Genomic DNA, 24,721 nt, shown 5'->3' with positions numbered 1-24,721 from the left:
AGTACAAATTCATGGAATTATCCCCATTGTTGCAAACACTCAGCACTCGAAGTTTACAAATCCATTTTATAACAAAACTTCACTTGCCTGGCTCAGTATAGCCACTTTTTTGAGTTTAAATCATCAACGTACTAATTAATATTTCTTTTGCTTCAGCAATATTTATCAGAACCTTTCTATTATCATCATGATCATCAAAAAATCCCTATGGCACAGAAGGAGGCCATTCAGCCCATCGAGTCTGTACCGACCACAATCCCACCCAGGTCCTATATCCATAACCCCACACATTTACCCTGCTAACCCACCAACACTAGGGTCAATTTAGCATGGCCAATCAACCTAATCCACATCTTTGGACTGTGGGAGGAAACCAGAGCACCTGGAGGAAACCCACGCAGACATGGAGAGAACATGCAAACTCCACACAGACAGTGACCAAAGGCCAGAATTGAACCTGGGTCCCTGGCACTGGGAGGCAGCAGGGACAAGGGATGCATAGTAACACCACCCCTTGCAAGTTTCCTTCCAAATCACACACCATCCTGACTTGCACATATACTGCCATTCCTTCACTGTTGCTGGATCAAAGTCCTGGGGCACCCTCCCTCCCTGGGTGCACCCACACCACATGGACTGCACAGTTCAAGAAGGTGGCTCACCACAACCTTCTCAGGACAATTAGTGATGGGCACTATGGGGTCGGGTGGCACAATGGCACAGTGGTTAGCACTGCTGCCTCACAGCACCAGAGACCCAAGTTCAATTCCCAGCTTGGGTCACTGAATGTGCGGAGTCTGCACATTCTCCCCGTGTCTGCGTGGGTTTCCTCCGGGTGCTCCAGTTTCCTCCCACAGTCTGAAAGACATGCTGGTTAGGTGCATTGGCCATGCTAAATTCTCTCTCAGTGTACCCAAACAGATGCTGGAGTGTGAAGATTAGGGGATTTCCTCTTCTCTCACCCTCCTTGCCTCGTCTGTCTCTTTCTCTCTCCTCTCCCTCCATCCCTTTCAACTCTCTATCACCCAGTTTCTTTGTGCACTCACCTTCCTGTTCCCTTCTTTCCTGATCCATTTCTCTCCTCTCAAGCTCGCCTCTTGTTCTCCCTCTCTCCCTCTCTCCCTTTCACCTTCTTCTCCCATAGCCTTCCACCGTGTACCCCCACTCTCTTCCCTCTTTCTCTCTCACTTCCTGATAGTTTGTGGTCTCTCATGGCGTGGGAGCTGGAGGATCATTCAACATTACCAGTCGAAGCTGGTGCTTTGTAGCCTGGGAACCTTCGGTCAATCAATCCATGGAGATAAACCATTCTGAATTGAACAGGAGAATCGTTTCAGAGTGGCTTTGTGCTTTCAATTCAACGTTGCATACAGTGGCATCGAAGAATGTAAAATTAACCCTAAACACCAGCTTCTTGAGAAAAATATTTGATTCTAACCAACTTTTATGGATGCACTATAGAAAGCATTCTTTCTGGTTATATCACAACTTGGTATGGCTCCTGCTCTGCCCAAGACCACAAGGAACTACAAAAGGTCGTGAATGTAGCCCAATCCATCGTGCAAACCACCTCCCATCCATATCTACACTTCTCACTGCCCTCGGAAAAGCATCCAGCATAACCAAGGACCCTACACACCCTGAGCATTCTCTCTTCCACCTTCTTCCATCAGGAAAAAGATACAAAATTCTGAGGATGCACACCAATCGACTCAAGGACAGCTTCTTCCCTGCTGCTATCAGACTTTTGAATGGACCTACCTCGCAGTAAGTTGATCTTTCTCTACATACTACATTCTGCACTCTCTCCTTTTCGTCTCTATGAATGGTATGCTTTGTCTGTATAGCACGCAAGAAACAATACTTTTCACTGTATGTTAATACATGTAATAATAATAAATCAAAGCAAATCAAATGTTTACACATTTCATGTTGATTTTATTGGAAAAAAACAAAACAGGTAACCGAGAAATCATTCATAAATACACAAAAGGGTTTGTAAATGCAAATTGCCATTTCAGACAGGAATTATAAACATGATATACATTGCAGAGCCTTAGGTTTGACCTCTCTCTCACAAATTAAGCCCACTGTGGTGACAGGCAGTCACTCGGAGCCCAACGCTTTGGCACCATCTCTACAGTTTGGCCACAGTTCAAGAAAGCTCAGGTGCTGGCCCTTGAACTGTGAAGATCGCGGGGATTGCGCACTCTGTGAGTGAAACACTGAATCCCTTTCACGGTGCAGAGGGAGCCGGGAGCTGGCTGTGCAGAGGCACAAGGCAGACAGCAAAACGTGGAAGCAGTGGGAATTGAACCCAGGCTAAGGCGGAGAGGAGTTAAGAAGGAGGAATGAGACCAAACCCATGAGGTCCACTTTCCACTAGAGTCTCCGGTGTCTGTCCTAGGGAAAGACTAGATAGAGGCAATTGGAGTTGCTCAGTCTTTAAGGGAAAGCTGGGTCAGTACCCCAAGGATGGCACAGTGGCACAGTGGTTAGCACTGCTGTCTCACAGTGCCAGGGTTCAATTCACGGCTTGGGTCACTGTTTCTGCGGAGTCTGCACATTCTCCCCGTGTCTGCGTGGATTTCCTCCGAGTACTCCACTTTCTTCCCACAGAGCAAAGATGTACAGGTTAGATGGATTGCCCATGCTAAATTGCCCCTTAGGATCCCAAGGTATGTGAGTTAGGGTGATTAGTGAGGTAAATATGTGGAGTTTTGGGATAGGACCCGGGGGGACTCTATTGTTACTTACAATGGACTATTGCTATCTACAACGCTCCCTATTGTTGCAAAGGGATTGTTTGTTATTGGATTATTAGTTCCTGATATTGTATTAGTTTGTTGGCTTATTACTTTTGTGGATAGAATGTGGGTGAGATGCCCTGTTGGAGAGTTGGTGCAGACTCGATGGGCTGAATGGCCTCCTTCTGTACTGTCGAGACTCTAGTAAGTGTGGAATCTGAACCCCAACATGTGTCCGTGTCCAAGGAACCCCCCAGCAGAAAAACAACAGAGGGAAATTGAGGACCGGAAAACTAGTTCCCCCACCTTCCTTCTTCGCTAGTAGCAAAATAGAAACTCCTCTCAAAACCTGAAGATAAATTTTGATAGAATTTCAGCTGAATTATCCAAGAGAGATGGGCTCTGGTACTTAACATTTGAAGAGACAGAACGTCACAAGTTTAACCCACAGGAAAGCAATGTTGTTATAAACACACACCAACTAAAGTATTTAAAGATTAAAATGGATAATTGGGATTGTACAATCTAAGCAGGTGGTGTCAGAGTAAATAGTTTAAATGAGTCAGTATGAATTATTCATTCAGAAAAGACGGCAAGCAGAGTACGTGGAAAAGAATTAAAAACATCTTTAAATGATTTGTACGGCTTAAAGCTTGTTTCTTTGTAGTTGTTGTAACGCAGTGTGCAAATAGTTCAGCGTAGTTAAAGAAATTTCACTTTACCCTCGCAGGAAAGATTCCACAATTCTTTTAGATTAATTTGTTCATAAAACAGTCGACACACTTTGAAAACCAGTTCACTGTGTGTCACCTGCTGGAACCTGCATAAGGCAAGGTAAGACACTGGATAAATGCAGATGCTTTTCCCAGGAATTTTTTACACTTTTTCCTTGATAAAACTTGGTTAAAAAACAATCATCCTCTCCCTACAGCCCCCCCCCCCCCTCCTCCCCGTCGATCCTTTCAAAGCCTCGAGTGGGTGACTCAAAGCCTGTTTACAAATAATTTTAACTCCAATTTTAACTCCCCTTACCTGGTGGAAATCAGGGGAAAATCATAGAATCATAGAAACCCTACAGTGCAGAAAGAGGCCCTTCGGCCCATCGAGTCTGCACCGACCACAATTCCACCCAGACCCTACCCCCATATCCCTACACATTTACCCGCTAGCCCCTCTAACCTACACATCTCATGACACTAAGGGGCAATTTTAGCATGGCCAATCAACCTAACTCGCACATCTTTGGACTGTGGGAGGAAACTGGAGCACCCGGAGGAAAGTTGAAGGAGTTTTTTTTTATTCATTCATGAGATGCGGGCGTCACTGGCTGGGCCAACACTTATTGACCAACCCTAAGAATATTTTAAAAGTCAACCACATTGCTGTGGGTCTGGAGTCACAATATATTCCCGACCTCGTAAGGACAGCAGATTTCCTTCTCCAAAGGACATTAGTGAATCAGATGGGTTTTTAACTACAATCAAGCAATGGTTTCATGGTTACCGTTAGACTTTCATTTCCAGATTTCTGTGGGATTCAGATTTCACCAACTGCCATGTTGGGATTTGAACCTAAGACCATTTCCCTGGGTCTCCAGATTATGAGTCCAGCGACAATACCACTACGCCACTGCCTCCCCAGAAAAGTGAGATAGGAGCAGTCACCTCCACTCCCAGTTCTCTGCTCCCGTCTTCCTACTGAGTCCTGAGAAGACAAGGCAAAGAGGTCTTATGCAAATCAGGATCCCACTATTTGGAGGCCCAAGTCAAAGAGCAGTGAGGGATCCCAACTCCTCCTGACCCTCACTCCTTCCCCACATTCAGGTCAGATCTACTGGTGAAGGGAGGAGAGCAGATATCAGAGAGATGTTGAGGTAAATCAGTCCCAAAGCTTAATAGTAGGCTTCAGTTAGCTATCTTTATCCACCCCCTCACTCCCTATCAGCTTTGACCATCTAGAAACAGCTTCTCACCACACCATACTTCATTATCTGAGTACAGCTTCCTATTTTGGAATTACCCATTGCCACCCAGCAGCCAGATGCCAGGGAACCTCCCGGGCATGAGGCCCAGCCAATGGGCTCTGCATCGTCCAGGTCTGTCACTCACTTCAGGGACTCCTGTTCCATCTCTAAATACCCACTTCCCTCATTACAATCATTCTGTAAATACTCTCACACAGTTCACTTTTACTTTTCTTAATATAAGTGTGATGTTGTAACTGCTACTTAGAATCATAGAATCCCTATAGTCTAGAAGGAGGCCATTCGGCCCATCGGGCCCACACGGATAAAAATCCCATCCAGGCCCTATCCCCGCAACACTATATATTTACCCTGCTAATCCCCCTGACACTAAGTGTCAATTTAGTACGACCGATCCACCTAGCCTGCACATCTTTGGACCATGGGAGCAAACTGGAGCACCTGAAGGAAACCCATGCAGATACGGGGAGAACATGCAAACTAAGCACAAATGGTGACAAACATGTCAGGCTCTAGCCCTCTGTTGGATTAGGAGATGTTTGCTCCCAGCTTGGCGATGGGCTTGATTCATTTCTATCCTTGTAGGGCAAGGAGGAGTTGGGGGATGTGGGGGAGGGAGGTGAGATTTGTCACCTTTCCCATCCTTGATGGACTTCCCTGTAACTCCCACAGGGGGGTGTACTCTTGTCCCCTGAGGACAGGCTTGAGCAGGAATCCAGTCTGTGGACCTACATTGTCACGAGGACGAGCTGGCAAAGGTGATGTGTGAGCGAGATGGGTGGATTCAGGGAAAGCAGGAGGGGAGAAATGGGGAAGAGACGAATGGAAGGAACTTTCCTGTTGACGGAGCAACAGTCATGGACTTTCCATCATTCACGGCCACCCTAGTCCCACTCACTGGAATTCTGTCCTTAAATTTCTCCACCTCCTTAACTCTGGCGACACAGTAGTGCAGTGGTTAGCACTGCTGCCTCACAGCCTCAGGGGCCCAGGTTCAATTCCCAGCTTAGGTCACCGTCTGTATGGAGGTTTGCACATTCTCTCTGTGTCTGCATGAGTTGCCTCCCATACTCTAAAGACGAGCTGGTTAGGGTGCATTGGCCGTGCTAAGTTCACTCTCAGTGTACCCGAACAGGCAAAGGAGTGTGGTGACTTGGGGATTTTCACAGAAACTTCGTTGCAGTGTTAATGTAAGCCGACTTGCGATACTAATAAATAAACTTTAATCTTTCAAAACTTTCTTCACCTGAGGTTCTGCCCTCTCCACATCTAGCGATTTGGAATTCTGATCTTAGAGGAGAGTGGATGCTCAGCCATTGGTCCAGACTCCACACAGTCTGGATCAATTCCAGAGGGAATGCAATCCATGTAATTTTGCAGATCATCACCACCTCCCCACTCTGCTGCACCCTGTCCCCACCCCCCCCCCCCCCCCCCCCACCACCACCACCACCACCACCACCACCACCACATCTCCCACTCACCCCTAACAATTTCATGCTGGCGAAATTTACAAGAAATGAAAAGAACGATAAAAGTTGACAGCACTAAATCTGGTTCAGAACAAATTCCCCTCCCTCCTCATCACTCTCCTGCACCACATCCCCCCTGCCCACTGGCTCCCCCCACCACCACCCACCCCTCCCGTCCCTGTCCTCCACCCGTCCCCATCCAACACCAAATTCAAAGCTTTATCATGCTGGAAAAATCCTAACCAGAGGAACAACGTCACCACTCCCATCCTGCCTCCAAACACCCCATTTCTGTTTGTCAGTTACAGGCCATTTCCACAGGGGACCTATCACCCCACTGGGAGAGGGAAGTCAAAGCTGTTTATGTTACATAGAATTTTATTGAATCATAGAACCTCCTACAGTGCAGAAGGAGGCCACTCGGCCCATCGAGTCTGCACTGACAACAATCCCACCCATGCCCTATTCTTGTAACCCCATGTAATCCCCTTGAAACTAAGGGACAATCCCACCCGTTTTTCTTTATTCTTTGATGGGATGTGGTTATCACTAACTTGGCAGATATTTGTTGCCCATCCCTAATTGCCCTTCAACCAAGTGTCTCGCTGGGCCATTTGACAGGGGAAGATAACAGTTAACCACATTGCTGTGGCTCAGGAGTCACATGTAGGCCAGACCAGGTAAGAACAGCAGATTCCCTTCTCCAAAGGACATTAGTGAACCAGATGGAGTTTCTTTCCAACAATCAATGATGGTTTCTGTTACTGAGACCAACTTATATTATATTCGACCTTATATTATATTTGAACTTATATTATATTCGACCTAAAATTAATTGGATTGTTTATTTAAGTATTTATTGATTGAACTTAAATTCCACCAACTGCCATTGTGAGATTTGAACCCATTATCCCAGAACACCAGACTTGAGGGGGGTCTGGGTTATCAGTCCTGCGACATTGCCACTACTGGAGGGGTGAGGGTGGCATGTCTGGAGCACAGAAGCTAGTACGACACTTCACTAATGTCCAATGGGGAAGGAAATCTGCCATCCATACCTGGTCTGGCCTACATGTGATTCCAGAGCCACAGCAATATAGGACAGAATTCATTGGAGTTTAGAAGAACGAAGAGGAATCTCATTGCAACTTAAAGAATACTGCGAGGCTGGATAGAATGGACATGGACAGGATGTTTCCACTAGTATGAAAAGCTAGAATCAGAGGGCAGAACCTCAGGCTAAAGGGACGATCCTTTGAGGAGGAACTTCTTCAGCCTGAGAGTGGTGAATCTGTGGAACTCTTTGCCGCAGAAGGCTGTGGAGGCCGGGCCATTGAATGTCTTTAAGACAGAGATAGATAGGCTCTTGATTGATAAGAGGGTCAGGGGTTATGGAGAAAAGGCAGGAGAATGGGGATGAGAAAATTATTAGCCATGATTGAATGGCGGAGCAGACTCGATGGGCCGAGTGGCCTAATTCTGCTCCTATATCTTATGGTGTTATGGTCTTATGGACTCTCAACTGCCCTCTGATATGGCAAAGCAAGGCATTCAGTTCTTGGGTGTCTGGGATGGGCACAAAATGCTGGCCAGCCAGCGATGCCCATGTCTCACGAATGAATTAAAAAAAAAGGTCACTGGGGCTCAATGTCCTGTTTCTCTGTTGTAAGTTCCATTAATTGTTGGAGATGGATTTGTGTTGAGATTGGTGAGTTTAAGCTGCTGGTTTCACTAGGAGTGGTGTTTGCCCATGGCACCTGTAACCCTGGCTTGCCTCATGTCAATGGCAAGCCTGAATTCAATGCCAACTGATCAGAGTGGCATTGACGGCAATATCTTAAATTCCAGAGAATGCCAGCCTCTGACTGGAAGGAGAAACATGGCGGAAAGCAAGGGTTGTACAAGGATAAACCAGGGGCGTGACAAATTGAAATAAATGAAACCTTTTGATCATAATGAGACAAACCAGCAAAGGAATCCCAGTGATGGGGCTACAAAACTAATCTAGCCTCAGAAGACCAACCAATCAGCAAAGTCTGATGATATCACTCCTGGTGCAGCCTTGTTTGCAGCAGGTCTTCCCCAGTCCGGCGCTACGCTTAGATCGTGAGGATATCTCTTCCGAGAGGCTGTGCACAGTCGAAGATAACCTGCTCTCTTCATCCCGATCCTCACTTGACCCCGCGGAAGCTCCATGACTTTCCAGCTGAGGAAGCAGTGTCCCGTTCTCCCCAACCGGAGCTTCTGGTTCTGTGTCTTCCACCTCTCCTGCCTTGGGCTCCTGAGTTGGTGAGCTCAGCGAGTCTAGCAGAGCACCTGTGACGTGAACACAAAGCAAACATGTTACACACTGGGGTAGGTGTAAAAAGAAGATTTTGACAGAGAAACACAGAAACTAGAAGCAGGAGTAGGCCATTTGGCCCTTCGATTCATCCTGATCATTGAATTCAATATCCTGATCCCGTCTTCGCCCCCATATAAAGAAAAAAGAACAAAAGCAGCCCGGGAAACAGGCCCTTCGGCCCAACGAGCCCGCGCCGCCACCTTAACACCACCAGTCCCCCCTCCACCCATGACCCTTATCTAATGTTTTATGGCCATCCACATTGAGGGAAACTAATTTAGGGACAATTTATTACTGCCAATCAGCCTAACAGCACATCTTTGGGGTGTGGGAGGAAACCGGAGCACCCGGAAAAAACCCACGCAAGCACGGGGAGAATGTGCAAACTCCCACAGACACCAGCCCAAATCCATGTGTCTGCACAGCAATCAGTGATAGTTACTGAGCTGTCGTCTTGCCCACTATCTGGTCCAGTTTAGGCACACACTAACGACATGAAGCACTAGGCCAATCTCGAACAACCAAGAGCAGCCCAAGTACGACCCATCGCTTGTATGCCCCTCGTTGGACAACAAGGCAGACCGACATAAAACCTGTGAATGAAAAAGAGAAAAAAAAACATTATTATTGTACCATATCCATTTACTTTACCAGGGACACCCCAATGATTATTTAAACAATCTCCTATATCCACCCATCTCCAACCCACTCATGTGCCTGTCTAAGTTACTCTTAAACAACTTGATTCCTTGATCCTTTTAACACCAAGAGCTATATCTGATTTCTTCTTGAAATCAGGCAACATTTTGGCCTCAACTACTTTCTGTGAGAGTGAATTCCACACATTCACCACCCTCTGGGTGAAGAAATTTCTCCTCACCTCAGTTCTAAGCCATGACCCCCAGTTCTGGACTCCCTCACCATCAGGAACATTCTTTCTGAATCGATCCTGTCTTATCGTGTTAGAATTTTATAAGTTTCCACAAGATCCCCTCTCACTCTTCTAGTGAATATAATTCCAACTCATTTAGTCTCACTTTTGCACTAACACTTGAGTGGTCAGAACTACCAACAACCTTCATTTAGATAGCCACTTCCCAAGGCACTTCACAGAGCAATTATAAAACACAAAGGACGTAAAGGACGTAAGGAAATGTTAGGACAAATGACCATAAACTTGGTCCAAGATGTAGATTTTAAGGGGTGTCTTAAAGGGGGAAAACAAGATGGAGATGTGTAGGGAGGGAATTCCAGACCTTGGGGCCCAGACTATGGGAGATACAGCCACCAATAGTACAGTGATTAAAATCAGGGATCTGTAACAGGCCCAAACATGAGGAGCACAGAGATCTCAGAGAGATGTGGGGTTGGAGGAGATTGCAGAAATAGGGAGGGGTGAGACTATGGGGGATTTGAAAGCGAGGCTGAGAATTTTAAAAGCAATGGGAATTTTACTCTGTATCTAACCCTGTGCTGTACCTGTCCTGGAAATGTTTGATGAGGACAGTGTAGAGGGAGCTTTACTCTGTATCTAACCCTGTGCTGTACCTGTCCTGGAAATGTTTGATGAGGACAGTGTAGAGGGAGCTTTACTCTGTATCTAACCCCGTGCTGTACCTGTCCTGGGAATGTTTGATGGGGACAGTGTAGAGGGAGCTTTACTCTGTATCTAACCCCGTGCTGTACCTGTCCTGGGAATGTTTGATGGGGACAGTGTAGAGGGAGCTTTACTCTGTATCTAACCCCGTGCTGTACCTGTCCTGGGAATGTTTGATGGGGACAGTGTAGAGGGAGCTTTACTCTGTATCTAACCCCATGTCGTGCCTGTCCTGGAAATGTTTGATGAGGACAGTGTAGAGGGAGCTTTACTCTGTATCTAACCCCGTGCTGTACCTGTCCTGGGAATGTTTGATGGGGACAGTGTCATCAATAGATTCTTAATTCCAGATATTTTTTATTGAATTCAAATTTTACTGTCTGCTGCGTCCGGTTTCAAACCCGGGGCCTCAGATCATTAGCTGACTTGCGGGATTAATGGTCCAGCGATAATACCAGTAATACCACCTAGCAATAATATCACCGCCTCCCCTCTGTATCTAATCCTGTGCTGACCATAACTGGAAAGGATTTGGGTTCCTAAACAGCATCATTGTAAAACTTGATGAACTTGACACTTCGGTGCGCAAAAAAAAAGAGTTTTCGGATACTAATTGTTTCATTGTAAAATGTGCTTGATTTCAGAAGTGTTAAATTCTGAAGCTATCTTTCGATGCTCGCTGTATAAAGTTTCTGCTGTTACAATACTGGATACAAACATTCAAAGAACAAAGGAGATTACAGCACAGGAACAGACCCTTCAGCCCTCCGAGTCTGCACTGACCATGTTGCCCGACTTAACTAAAACCTTCTACCCTTCCGGGGACCATATCCCTCTATTCTCATCCTATTCATGTATTTGTCGGGACACTCCTTAAAAGTCACTACCGTGTCTGTTTCCACTACTTCCCCTGGCCACAAGTTCCAGGCACCCATGACTCTCTGTGTAAAAAAATCTGCCTCGAGCACCTCCTTCATTGTCCTTATTAACTGAACACCTCCATCATACCCTCTGAATTGATTGGCTGGGGCATTGGATTAAACATTACAGGAGACGAATCATTACAGGAAAAACAAGTTGGTTGTTTAGTTGCCCCTGTTTGATTCGCAACTCCGATGCGCGATGGAAATAATCGTGCCTGTAATGTAACAAAACAGGTCTGAGATTCCATTCATTCATCTGGAGCTGATACAATTATCTGTCAGTTCTCAGGTTTTGCAAGCAGCTGCTGTTTCGCTGGGACACATTGTTCACACTTGCTCAGAACTGGATATCCGACAGGTTTTTTTTTCCTCCCAGATCTGGGCTAGTACAAAGTCGCATTTTCATACTTTTTAAACACTTTAGCAGAATTTGCTGAACTGACGAGGGGATTGTTTTGTGTTCTTAACCACAATCCCCCCCAGTTTTCCAGTCTCAATCAGTTGCCTGGGCAGGAGTCAGTTACATTTGCCCCTTCATCAGATTTCACCCTGAGAGTATTTGTGGAATCAGGCCATTCTGCCCGACTGGTTCATGTTGCTCCATACTAGCCAGCTCCCCCTGAGTTTGTCTATGCCCGTACATCCCTGTTACTTTTACCCCCATGTGGGTTTCATCTTCCCCTTTGATGCCAGAAGAGAAAATGCTGGAAAATCTCAGCAGGTCTAGCAGCATCTGTAAGGAGAGAAAAGAGCTGATGTCTTGAGTCCAGATGACCCTTTGTCAAAGCTCTTTTCTCCCCTTACTGATGCTGCCAGACCTGCTGAGATTTTTCAGCTTTTTCTCTTTTGGGTTCGGATTTCAGCGTCCGCAGTAATTTGCTTTCTTCCCTTTTGATACATAGAAGCATAGAAAATTACAGCTCAGAAACAGACCTTTTGGCCCTTCTTGTCTGTGCTGAACCATTTTTTGCCTTGTGCCACTGACCTGCACTTGGACCATACCCCTCCACACCCCTCTCATCCATGTACCTGTCCAAGTTTTTCTTAAATGTTAAAAGTGACCCCGCATTTGCCACTTTATCTGGCAGCTCATTCCACACTCCCACCACTCTCTGCGTGAAGTCCCCCCTAATATTCCCTTTAAACTTTTCTCCTTTCACCCTTAACCCATGCCCTCTAGTTTTTTTCTCCCCTAGCCTCAGTGGAAAAAGCCTGCTTGCATTCACTCTATCTATACCCATCAAAATCTTACACATCTCTACCAAATCTCCCCTCATTCTTCTACGCTCCAGGGAATAAAGTCCTAACCTATTCAATCTCTCTCTGTAACTTAGCTTCTCAAGTCCCGGCAACATCCTTGTGAACCTTCTGTGCACTCTTCCAACCTTATTTACATTCTTCCTGTAACTAGGTGACCAAAACTGTACACAATACTCTAAATTCAGCCTCACTAATGCCTTATACAACCTTACCATAACACTCCAACTTTTATATTCGATACTCCGATTTATAAAGGCCAATGTACCAAAAGCACTCTTTACAACCCTATCCACATGTGACGTCACTTTTAGGGAATTCTGTACCTCTATTCCCAGATCCCTCTGTTCAACTGCACTCTTCAGAGTCCTACCATTTAGCCTGTATGTTCTACTTTGGTTTGTCTTTCCAAAGTGCAATACCTCACATTGATCCAATTCACTCTCATCCACTCTCAGTGAGACTGAGTTCCACATTCCCAACAATCCCTGGATAAAGCTGTTTATCCTGATTCCCTGTGGGATTTATTAGCAACACTCTCATTGCGATAGACCCTGATTTGTTTCCCTTCACACACAAGTTAAAATGCCATCTCTGTGACTGCACTGTGGCACAGTGGTTAGCGCTGCAGCCTCACAGCGCCAGGGTTCCGGGTTCGGTTCCCGGCTTGGGTCATTGTATGTGCAGAGTCTGTACGTTCTTCCCTATGTCTGCGTGGATTTCCTCCGGGTGCTCCGGTTCCCTCCCACAGTCCGGGTTTGGTGCATTGGCCATGCTAAATTCTCCCTCAGTGTACCCGAACAGGCGCTGGAGCGTGGTGACTAGCAGATTTTTGCAGTGACTTCATTGCAGCGTTAATGTAAGCCTACTTGTGACACTAATGAATAAATAAATAATGGCTTTTCCAGCCACACTCGCCCCAAGGTCTGTGGACCTCTGCATGGTCCATATCCAGCCCACTACAATTCCCAAGGTGGGTGGGATGGGAAAATTCTGCTCATGGGCTCGCACATAGCAGAAAAGGCCCTTTGGCCCATCAAGTCTGCACTGACAATAGCTACCAATAAAAGCGCGCTAATCCCATTTTCCTGCTCTTGCCCCATATCCTTGAATGTTATAATGTCTCAAGTGCTCATTTGCACAGTCACCCGAGGCCAGAATCGAACCCAGGTCCCTGGCGCTGTGAGGCAGCAGTACTACCCACTGAGTCGCTTTATGGTTGTAGGGACAACCTGCTCAACCTTTCCTCCCAGGACAACCCCCTTTATTCCAGGAATCAAGCCAGTCAACCTTCACCCAATGGGTGTATGTTGCCCCTTTTAAGTAAGATCACCAAAACTGTACGCAGCACTCCAGGTGTAGCCACCAGTGCGCAGTAATTGTGAGAGGCATTACGTTTGTGTCCCCCCTCCCGCCTGCCCCTGAAGGAGGCCATTCAGCCCATCGGGTCTACACTGACCACAATCCCACCCAGGCCCTATTCCTGTAACCCCACATATTTACGCTGCTAATCCCCCTGACACTAAGGATCAAATTAGCAATAGCCAATCAACCTAACCTGCACATCTTTGGAAACCGGAGCACCCAGAGGAAACCCACGCAGACACGGGGAGAATGTGCAGACTCCACACAGACGGTGACCCGAGGCCAGTTTCGAACCCGGGGTCCCTGGATCTGCAAGGCAGCAGGGCTAACCACTGTGAGTGAGCAGTTAAATAGATGTTCCTGATTGCTGCTCGATCTCTCAAGAGAACTCTGACCTCCCCATTCCCCCCTACTCACTCCAAACGCCACCTCCCCCCCTCTCCCCCCACAAGCCCTAACCCCTGCTACTTACGGTACAAGCTGCCCCTCTGGTCATTTTCTTCGGGGGAATATCGCTTCCACCGGGAGCCCCCACACGAGACGAAGACCGCCCTGACAAAGTCACGGCCGCACAGCTTGATGACCGATTCGGAGGGCTGGGGGCTGACCCCGCGGAGGAGCGTGGCGAGGGCGACAGCCACCAGCACCAGCCCCCCGGCAGGCAAGCAGGAGAGGGTCTTCATTCTTCTTCTGTCTGAGGGTGAGGAGAGGGACGCAGAGACGAGGTGAGGAGCGGGGCGTCACGGCCGAGCAGGGGGGACGGAGCAGCACCTGGTTTTCGAAGCTGTGACGCTGCAGGTGGTAACTGTTCGGATCTCCTGCTCCCGCAATGTCGCCTGGCCTTTTATAATCACCCGTTATCAGCGCTGGAGCTCAATTGGCCCTTAGCCCAGGAGATGAAGTGGATCATTGGCTAACCTCCACGGCCTTGGTGATGCTAACACGTGCGTAGAGTATCGGAGGGAATGGGGCGAGCTTTCTCGGAAGCATCCTTGGATGTTTCTGCTCTTCTTGGAGAATTTTAAGTTTTTTTTTAACAAGCCAGCCAAGGTGACTTTTCTTCCATTCATTAATCTTAGAACCGCTACAGTGCAGGAGAGGCCATTCAACCCATCGAGTCTGCACCGACAACAATCCCATCCAGGCCCTATCTCCGTAACCTCATGTACTTACCCTGCTAATCTCCCTGGCACTAAGGGGCAATTTAGCATTGCCAACCAACCTAACCCACACATTGTTGGACCGTGGGAGGAAACTGGGGCAGCTGGAGGAAACCCACACAGACACGGGGAGAACATGCAGACTCAGCAGAGACAGTGACCCGAGGCTGGAGTTGAACCTCGGTCCCTGGTATTGTCAGGCAGCAGGACGGCACGGTAACACAATGGTTAGCACTGCTGTCTCACGGCGTCAGGGATCCGGGTTCAATTCCTGGCTTGGGTCACTATCTGTGTGGAGCTTGCACGTTCTCCCCGTGTCGGCATGGGTTTCCTCTGGGTGCTCCAGTTTCGTCCCCACAGTCTGAAGATGGATAGGTTAGGTGCATTGGCCACACTAAATTGCTCATAATGTCCCACAAGACACAGGAGTAGAATTAGGCCATTTGGCCCATCAAGTCTGCTCTGCCTTCAATCATGGCTGATACTTTTCTCATCCACATTCTCCTGCCTTTTCCCCATAACCCCTGATCCCCTTATTAATCAAGAACCTATCTATCTCTGTCTTAAAGACACTCGATGACCCAGCCTCCATAGCCTTCTGCGGCAAAGAGTTCCACAGATTCACCACTCTCAGGCTGAAGAAATTCCTCCTCATCTCTGTTTTAAAGGATCGTCCCTTTAGCCTGAGGTTGTGCCTCTGGTTCTAGTTTTTCCTACTAGTGGAAACGTCCTCTCCACATCCACTCTATCCAAGCCTCGCGGTATCCTGTAAGTTTCAATAAGATCCTCTCTTATTCTTCTAAACTCCAACAAGTACAGATCCAGAGTCCTCAACCGTGACCCAGGATGTGTAGGTTAGAGGGGTTAGTGGGGTAAATGTGTGGGGTTGTGGGAATAGGGCCTGGGGTGGGATTGTTGTCAATGCAGACCCAATGGGCCGAATGGCCTCCTTCTGCACTGCAGAGTTTCTATAAAATGCATGAGGTTATGTGGACAGAGTCTGAAAACTCAATTTGAAAACTCAAGATATCGCTGAGCTACACCCAGGATAGATTGGGAAGCACGGGTGTGATGAAGGAGCGGGGACTCAGGGCGCTGGCACCGAGGGGTGAGATGGGAACATATGGGCCATAAGATCATAAAACATAGGAGCAGAATTAGGCCACTCGGCCCATCGAGTCTGCTCCGCCGTTCAACCATGGCTGATTTATTTTTGAGATATGGAGATTTGTTGCAGCTCTCAAAATATTCCCATCTCAGCCGCGGCGATGTCCGGCAGTATCAGGGCTAGAAAATCCCAATCGCCATGCGGGGCAAACATTAGACTTTGTGCTCGAACATCTTGGGAAGGGTCTCAGGCCTAAAATCATCTGATTCAGAGGCTCAGCTTTCTCGCTGGCACACTGGACAGAATTGATATGGTGCAGAAGGAGGCCATTTGGCCCATCAAGCCCACACCAGCTCTCCAAATGAGCATCATGGCTTCCCCTGCCTTTTCTCCCCCTACCCCGGCAGATTGTTTTAACTCAATCATCCCTCTTGAATCCCTCTATTGAACCTGCCTGCACCCCGTTTCCAGACAGAGCATTCCAGACCCCAACCACTCGCTGGGTGGAAAAGTTTTTTCTCCCATCCCTTTTGCTTCCCTACAATCTCTCATTCTCGATCCTTTGACGAGCGGGAACAGCTTCTCTCTGTCCCCTCTATCAAGCTCCCTTCTGATTTTGGAAATCTGTATTAAATCTTCTCTTAACCTCGTCCAATCCAAGGAGAACAGACCCAACCTCTTGTCCTTGCCCTTGAGGATATGGTGGTGAGTCGCACAAACTCTGTAGACTTGCCCACTGTTCGTTTATCTTGCTCCGTGCATTCCAGCATTGTCGTGGGTTCAAACCCAGCCTCAGCATCATAAATGCTCAGTAACTGTTGCCACTTATCAGCCAAGCCACTAGGTGGAGCACCTTACCTGAATGGGATTACTGTAGATTCGTATTTGATAGTCGGCATTGACATGGTGGGCCGAAGAGCCTCTATGATTCTCCTATCTATCTTCAAAACTGGAAGTTTCTCATCCCTGGAACCATTCCTGTAAGCCCCTCCTGCACTCTCTCCAACGTGTTCACATTCTTCCTATAGCATGGTGCCCAGAGCTGTACACAATGGCTGGAATTTTACTGTCCTGCCTGCCAGGAAATCAGTGCAGGCGAGGAGTGGATCGCTGGCATTTTACAGTTTCAGGGCGAGCGAGGCTGTAAAATCCCAGCCAATATTCCAGCTGAGGTCTTGTATTTTTGTGTCAATTAAGGGGTGAAATTCTCAAGGGGGTTGAGGAGCAGTGGGTTTACAGCTGGATACATCACTGAAGGTGGCAGGACAGGTGGAGAGAGCAGCAAGTAAAGGATACAGTATTCTGGGCTTTCTTAGTTGGGGCATTGGGATATAGAGTACAAGAGCAAGAACTCGTACAAGAAATGGAAGCAGAAGGAGGTCACCGGACCCTTCAGGCCCGCCCTGCCATTCAATAAGATCATAGCTGATCTATGCTGGCCAGTCGAGTTGCCTCTATTCACATACACTCTGCTTCTTGGCAATCAATGACACTAAGGTTCTTCAAGTTCTGAGCATGGCACTTCCAGAATGTTAATCCCAAACACAGAATCCCTGACAACACTTCCTATTGTCCGCTATGTTCAACCATCTCAGCACTGGTCAACTCTTGTGTTTTTCCAGCAAATGAATCAGGGATATGTGGACAGCAGTGGGAATGGGAGGAGTGTTGGTCACAGCCAAACCCTGTCTGCCCAAATAACAGGCATTGCCCAATTTCAACACTCTTGGACTGATTGAATCACTGGCAAGCCTAGCATTTATTGCCTGTCCCAATTTGCCCTTGAGAAGATGGTGATGAACAACACACATGCCGAGTGGCATAGGTTTACCCATTGTTCCTGTCTCTTGTTCTACGCATTCCTGCATTGTTGTGGTTTCAATTGCAAAATTGCTCAATGACTGTCGTCATTTATCAGCCAAGCCACTAGGTGGAGCACCTTACCTACAATCCAAATCCTACTCTTCCTTTCAAGAATGGGAATCTTCAAATGTTCCTGTTGGCTTTTTGTCTGGGCTTTCCCATCATAGATTAATGTGTCTCAAAGCACGAAACCCAATACTGAGGGGGTGCTGCACTGTTAGAGGAGATGTGTACTGGATGTGATGTTAAACCAAGTGGCCTAACTTTAACCTCTGTTGTCAGCTTAAGGACACTGTGGCATTATTTTAAGAAGTGCGGAGGAGTCCTTCCTCATGTCCTGACCATCATTTAATCCTCAATCAGTTACAGGTAGACAAGGTGGGGAAGGCATTTGGTGCGTTTGCCTTCATCGGCCAACGCGTTGAGTACAGAAGTTGGGTCATTATGTTCCAGCTGTACCAGACATTGGCGTGGCCACATTTGGAGTATTGTGTACAATTCTGATTGCTATAGGAAGGATGTCATTAAACTAGGAAGGGTACAAGGAAGATTTACACGGATGTTACCAGGACTGGAAGGTTTGAATTATAAGGAGAGGCTAGATGGGCTGGGACGTTTTCCCTGGAATGTAGGAGGGCGAGGGGTGAGATTACAGATATTTATAAAATCATGAGGGGCACAGATAAAGTGAATAATCAAGGTCTTTTCCCCATGGTAGGGAAGCCCAAAACTAGAGGGCTTGGGTTTAATGTGAGAGGGGAAAGATTTGAAAGGAATTTGAGGGGCAACCTTTTCACAGAGAGGGTGGTGCATATATAGAATGAGCTGCCAGAGGAGGCGGTAGAGGCTGCTACTATTACAGCACTTAGAAACGTAGAAACTGGAAGTAGGAGTAGGCCATTCGGCCCTTCATGGTTGTTCTGCCATTCATTTTGATCACGGCTGATCATCAAATTCAATATCCTGATACCCCCTGCCCTCCCAAATCCCTTGATCCCTTTAGCCCCAAGATCGATATCTAATTTCTTCTTGAAATCAGACAGTGTTTTGGCCTCAACTACTTTCTATGGTAGTGAATTCCACACATTCACCACCCTCTGGGTGAAGAAATTTCTCCTCACCTCGTTTCTAAAAGGTTTACTCCTTATCCTCAAACTATGACCCCTAGTTCTGGAGTCCCCCACCATCGGAAACATGCTTTCTAAATCTATCCTGTCTAACTCTGTTAGAATTTTTAAGTTTCTATGAGATCCTCTCTCAATCTTCTAAACCCCAGTGAGTATAAGCCAAACCGACTTAGTCTCTTCTCAGATGACAAACCTGCCATCCCAGCAATCAGCCTGGCAAACCTTCACTGTACTCCCTCTATAGCAAGGATATTCTTCCTCAGATAGGGACACCAAAACAGCACCTAATACTCCAGGTGTGGCCTCACAAATGCTCTCTGCAATTACAGCAAAACATCCCTATCCCTATACTCAAATCCTCCCGCTGTGAAGGTCAACGTTCTTTACTGCCTGCTGTACCTGCGCGCTTACTTTCAGCAACTGTTACACGAGGACTCTTAAGGTCTCGTTGAATATCTACCTCCCTCAATTTAAACCCATTCAAGTAATAATCTGTCTTCCTGTTATTGCTACCAAAGTGAATAATCTCGCATTTATCCACATTACACTGCATCTGCCACGCAGATGCCCACACACTCAGCCTGTCCAAATCATGCTGAAGCAACTCTGCATCTTCCTCACAGCTCACCCTTCCACCCAAATTTGTATCATCTGCAGTTTTGAAGATAATACATTCAGTTCCCTCTTCCAAATCACTAATATATAATGTGAACAGTCCTAGCCCCTGCGGAATCCCACAAGTCACTGATTACCAATCAGAAAAAGGCCCATTTATGCCAACTCTTTGTTTTCAATCTGCTAACCAGCTTTCTATCCATCTCAGGACTTACCTGCAATCCCATTCAGGTCGGAAACTCCAAAGTGTTTTATGAAGTCTGCCTGGTTCGTAAGTTTGGCACTTTAAATTTGGCTAGGATAAACATGATGTGTTTCACTTTAGATATGATGCAATTGAGCCATTAGGGAGCATTTATCAAACAAAGTTTATTTAAGAATACGAAGAACAAAGAAAATTGCAGCACAGGAACAGGCTCTCCAAGCCTGCAGCAACCATACTGCCCGACTGAACTAAACCCCTCCTGGGAACGATATCCCTCTATTCCCATCTTATTCATGTATTTGTCAAGGCACCCTTAATACTCACTATTGTATCTGCTTCTACTGCCTTCCCCAGCAGCGATGTCCAGTCACTCACCACCCTCAGTGTAAAAGACTTGTCTCGTACATCTCCTTTAAACCTTGCCCCTCGCACCTCAAACCAATGCCCCCTAGTAATTGACTCTTCCACCCCGGGAAAAAGCTTCTGATTATCCACTCTGTCCACGCCCCCTCATAATCTTGTAGACTTCTATCAGATCGCCCCTCAACCTCCGTTGTTCTAGTGAGAACAAACCAAGTTTCTCCAACCTCTCTTCATGGCTAATTCCCTCTATATCAGGAAACAGCCTGGTAAATCTTTCCTGTGTCCTTTCCAAAGCCTCCACATCCTTCTGGTAGTGTGGCAGCCAGAATTGAACACTATATTCCAAAGTGCAGCCTAACTAAGGTCCTACAAAGCTGCAACATGACATGCCAATTTTTAAATTCAATGCCCTGGCCAATGAAAGCAAGCACGCTGTATGCCTTCTTGACTACATTCTCCACCTGCATTGCCATTTTCAGTGACCTGTGTACCTGTATACCCAGATCCCTCTGCCTATCAATACTCTTCAGGGTTCTGCCATTTGCTGTATATTTCCCATCTGTATTAGACCTTCCAAAATGCATTACCTCACATTCGTCTGGATTAAACTCCATCTGCCACCTCTCCGACCATGTCTCCAACTGATCTATATCCTGCTGCATCTTCTGATGGTCCTCATTGCTATCCGCAAATCCACCAACCTTTGTGTCGCCTGCAAACTTACTAATCAAACCAGTTACATTTTCCTCCAAATCATTTATATATATTTATTAGTTAACATACAGTTAGCATGTAGCAATAACTTTTACCAATTAGAAACAAGAAACAAAAAGATGATATTGTATAACCCTTAACAACTATATGAAATGTTCCAACCAAACAAATGTCCTTAAAACATATCCCTGCCACAGGTTTAAAACAGAAAATAAGACTGCTCTCATGATGCTGGAACTTAGTCCTTTGGTTGGAGAGTAGAAACTTTGACTTCTTAGCCTTGTAACCTCTAGCCGACCTCAAGGTAGAGATAATGACAGTGAACCGCCGCAAAGGATAGAATTCTCACATTAGGAACGCAGGAAGACTTGCTTCCAACTAGCCAGCAGAATCTATAATACCAGAGAGAGAGAAAGAAAACCTGCCTGCAACTCGAAAACCTTCTGACCCTGAACCCAAAACTGAGAGTGAATCATTGGATTCCTCTGTGGAGGAACCACCTGCCTTTGACTCGTCCATCAATCTTCTCCCGAACAATTTGTAAAATCCCAGACACTGCGTTAGGCCCAGAATAAAAGCAAACAAAACCCCATTGAAAACACTGAAGCAGCAAAAAAATGTTTGCTAAGCAGGTAGCCAGAACCGAAATGAAGAACCTGCTTATACCTGTACAGAACACGATTTTGAAAATCATTTCTTAAAGGCACATTAGCATCACACATGTACTTTAACTTTACAAAGTAACTTTAACTTTAAAGATGCGCTCATCAAATTTTCCAGCACTTAATTTTAATTTGATTTAGTATTGTCACATGTATTAGTATACAGTGAAAAGTATAATTCCTTGCACGCTATACAGACAAAGCATACCGTTCATAGAGAAGGAAAGAAGAGGGTGGAGAATGTAGTGTTACAGCCATAGCTAGGATGTAGAGAAAGATCAACTTAATGCGAGGTAACTCCATCCAAAAGTCCGACGGCAGCAGGAAGAAGCTGTTCTTGAATCTGTTGGTACAGGTCCTTGGACTTCTGAATCTTTTCTCAGATGGAAGAAGACAGAAGAGAGAATGCCCGGGGTGCAAGGAGCCTTAATTATGCTGGCTGCTTTTCCGAGGCAGCAGAAAGTGTAGACAGAGTCAGTGGATGGGAGGTTGGTTTGAGTGATGGACTGGACTTCATTTGTAGTTTCTTGCAGTCTTGGATAGAGCAGGAGTCACACCAAGCTTGTCCCATATCCCTGAGTGTTAGGATATTTCAAGTGCTCATCCGAATACTTTTTGAAAGGTTGTAAAGTTTCCGGCCTCCACTACTTCTCCGGGCGGTGCATTCCAGACTCCCACCATCCTCGGAGTGAGGAAGATTTTTTCTCAAATCCCTTCTGAATCTCCTGTGCCTCACCTTAAAACTATGTCCCCTTGTGATTGACCCCTCAACCAAGGGAAACAGCTGCTCCCTATTCATCTTGTCCAAGCCCTTCATAATCTGATACACCTCAATCACGTTCCCCCTCAGCCTTCTCTGCTCTAGAGAAAACAATCCAAACCTATCCAGTCTCTCCTTATAGACAATGTCTGACCTGACAATTACTCCCCCATTTCCTTCTCCTTTTATTAGTTATGTTAAATCTATATCCTCTCATTACTTATCCACTGTAAACCCATATCAAAACCTCTCCGAATTTTGAACGCATTTATTGAATCTCTATTTAACCTTGTCTGCTCAAAGGTAAATGATCCCAGCTTTGCCGGTGCTTTGTCAAAAAGACATGGAAATAAATCAAAACTGTTTGCATCAATTTTCTTTTGCTGTTTTCAAATAGACTTCTGCTGAGCCACAAAATGGCTGCTGCAGGTCACATGACTCACAAGGTTGGCCAGGTATTAACAAAGATTCATGTACTCATTAAGATGCCTCTTAAATGTTGCTAATGTACCTGCTTCCACCATCTTTTCTGGCAACGCGTTCCAGGCACCCACTGTGTGAAAAACTTGCCCCTTACATCTCCCTTAAACTTTCCCCCTCTCATCTTGAGCCCGTGTCCCCTCGTAATTGACACTTCCACTCTGGGAAAAAGCCTCTGACTATCCTCCCTGCCTATGCCTCTCATTATTTTCACAACACCAGGTTAAAGCTCAACAGGTTTATTTGGTAGCACAAGCTTTCAAATAAATGTGTTGGACTTCAATCTGGTGTTGTGAGACTTCTTACTGTGCCCGCCTCAATCCAACGCTGGCATCTCCTCATCATCTTATAATTTTGTAGACCTCTATCAGGTCTCCCCTTAGCTTCTGTCTTTCCAGCGAAAACAATCCTAGTTTATTCAGCCTCTCCTCATAGCCAACACCCTCGAGACCAGGCAACACCCTGGTGAACCTTCTTTGAACTCTCTCCAAAGCTTCCATGTCCTTCTGGTAGTGTGGCGACCAGAACTGCACGCAATGTTCCAAGTGCGACCTAGCCAAGGTTTAATATAGCTGCAACATGATTTCCCAACTCTTGTATTCAATGCCCCAGCTGATGAAAGTAAGCATGCCATATACCATCTTAATCACTTTTAGGGAACTGTGGACCTGCACGTCCAGATCCCTCTGTATGTTAATGTTCCTCAGGGTTCTGCCATTTACAGTATAGTGCTCTGGAAGCTCCTAGCATAGAGTTCCACCCTCATCCCTGTGGGCTCTCACACCCCATGGTAAGGCCACAGTATAATCACAAAACGAGACCACCAACAGACAACCTGATCCCTGACCTAGACAATTACAAAGGCAGAAACGTTGAAACTCGTCCTTCCTGAAGAGTCAGGCTCACAGACATTTGCTGCAGTTAGTCTTTGAATTTTTAGGGTGGCATGGTGGCACAGTGGTTAGCACTGCTGCCCCACAGTGCCAGGGACCTGGGTTCAATTCCAGCCTCAGGCGACAGTCTGTGTAGAGTTCGTACATTCTCCCCTTGTCTGCGTGGGTTTCCTCTGGGTGTTCCAGCTTCCTCCCACTGTCCAAAGGTGTGCAGATTAGGTGGATTGGCCTAGCTAAATTGCCCCCTTAGTGTCATGGGGACCAGCAGGGTAAGTGGAGCTATGGGAGTGGGGCGTAGGTAGGATTGTGGTCAGTGCAGACTCGATGGGCCAAATTGCCTCTTGGAGTGATTCTATGTTTGTATGAAGAGGTGTTAAGAACCACTATTTCACTCTGAAGGGACGCAATGGATTTTGGCCTGAAACATAGAAACTGTGACTGCATTAACTCATTAATGGGTCACGTGGCCCCCAGGCTGCTAGCTTTTGGATCATTTGAATATTACATTGCAAATACAGCTCAGCTACTTTCACTGCAGTCAGCAAGAACGCCAGTAGCTCTCGGCTGAGCAGACACCTGGCCAGCATCTCTCAACTCCCTGAAACCTGATTGATGGTAAAACTCTCTGGTCGTCATCTGCCCACGGGGTTTAAACATAGAGACCCCATGGTGTTGCAGTGTCACTCATTTCAGGGAGTTTTGTGTTGCTGTCTCTAACCAGGAACTCATCTGGACCCCACCACGAAGGAAATCTGTCTGGAGTTTGTCTTCTCAGAAATCATAGGAACTAATATTTATTTCATTAGATGTTTTAGTTTTGTTGCCCTTTTTCTTCTCGATACACCATTAATGTCTGTGTGTCTGTGTGTGTGGGAGTATATGTGTGTGTGTGTGTGTGCGCGCGTGAGAGAGAGTCTGTAAGAGTGATAGTGTGTGAGTGAGTGAGTGTGTGTGTGTGAGTGGGAATCTGTGAGAGTGATAGTATGTGAGTGAGTAAGTGTGAGAGTGTGTGTGTGAGTGCGTGAGAGAGTCTATGAGAGTGATATATTGTGTGAGTGTGTGTGCATACATGTGTGTGTGCG

At 46.5% G+C, this 24,721-nt stretch overlaps 1 protein-coding gene across 1 annotated transcript; it reads right to left on the bottom strand.

Annotated features, from left to right (window-relative positions):
* Nucleotides 1-8,229: 8,229 nt before the first annotated feature.
* Nucleotides 8,230-14,372, bottom strand: insl3 (insulin-like 3 (Leydig cell)). The gene is made up of 2 exons (XM_080213120.1): nt 14,162-14,372; nt 8,230-8,519 (listed from the first exon to the last, which is right to left on the bottom strand). The coding sequence occupies exons 1-2, from the start codon at nt 14,370-14,372 to the stop codon at nt 8,230-8,232; spliced, it is 501 nt and encodes a 166-aa protein (XP_080069246.1).
* Nucleotides 14,373-24,721: the final 10,349 nt, after the last annotated feature.

Source organism: Carcharhinus amblyrhynchos, chromosome 26 (assembly GCF_965287045.1).
Source record: "Carcharhinus amblyrhynchos chromosome 26, sCarAmb.v2.hapA, whole genome shotgun sequence".
In the NCBI taxonomy this organism is placed as follows: domain Eukaryota; kingdom Metazoa; phylum Chordata; class Chondrichthyes; order Carcharhiniformes; family Carcharhinidae; genus Carcharhinus; species Carcharhinus amblyrhynchos.
This window is presented reverse-complemented; position numbering and strand designations above follow the sequence as displayed.

Excerpts from the sequence above, each read along its gene's own strand:
- insl3 (XM_080213120.1), bottom strand. The coding sequence starts at position 14,372 with ATGAAGACCCTCTCCTGCTTGCCTGCCGGGGGGCTGGTGCTGGTGGCT. Across the intron at positions 8,520-14,161 it reads CCAGAGGGGCAGCTTGTACC|GTGCTCTGCTAGACTCGCTG; the intron begins GTAAGTAGCAGG and ends TTCACGTCACAG.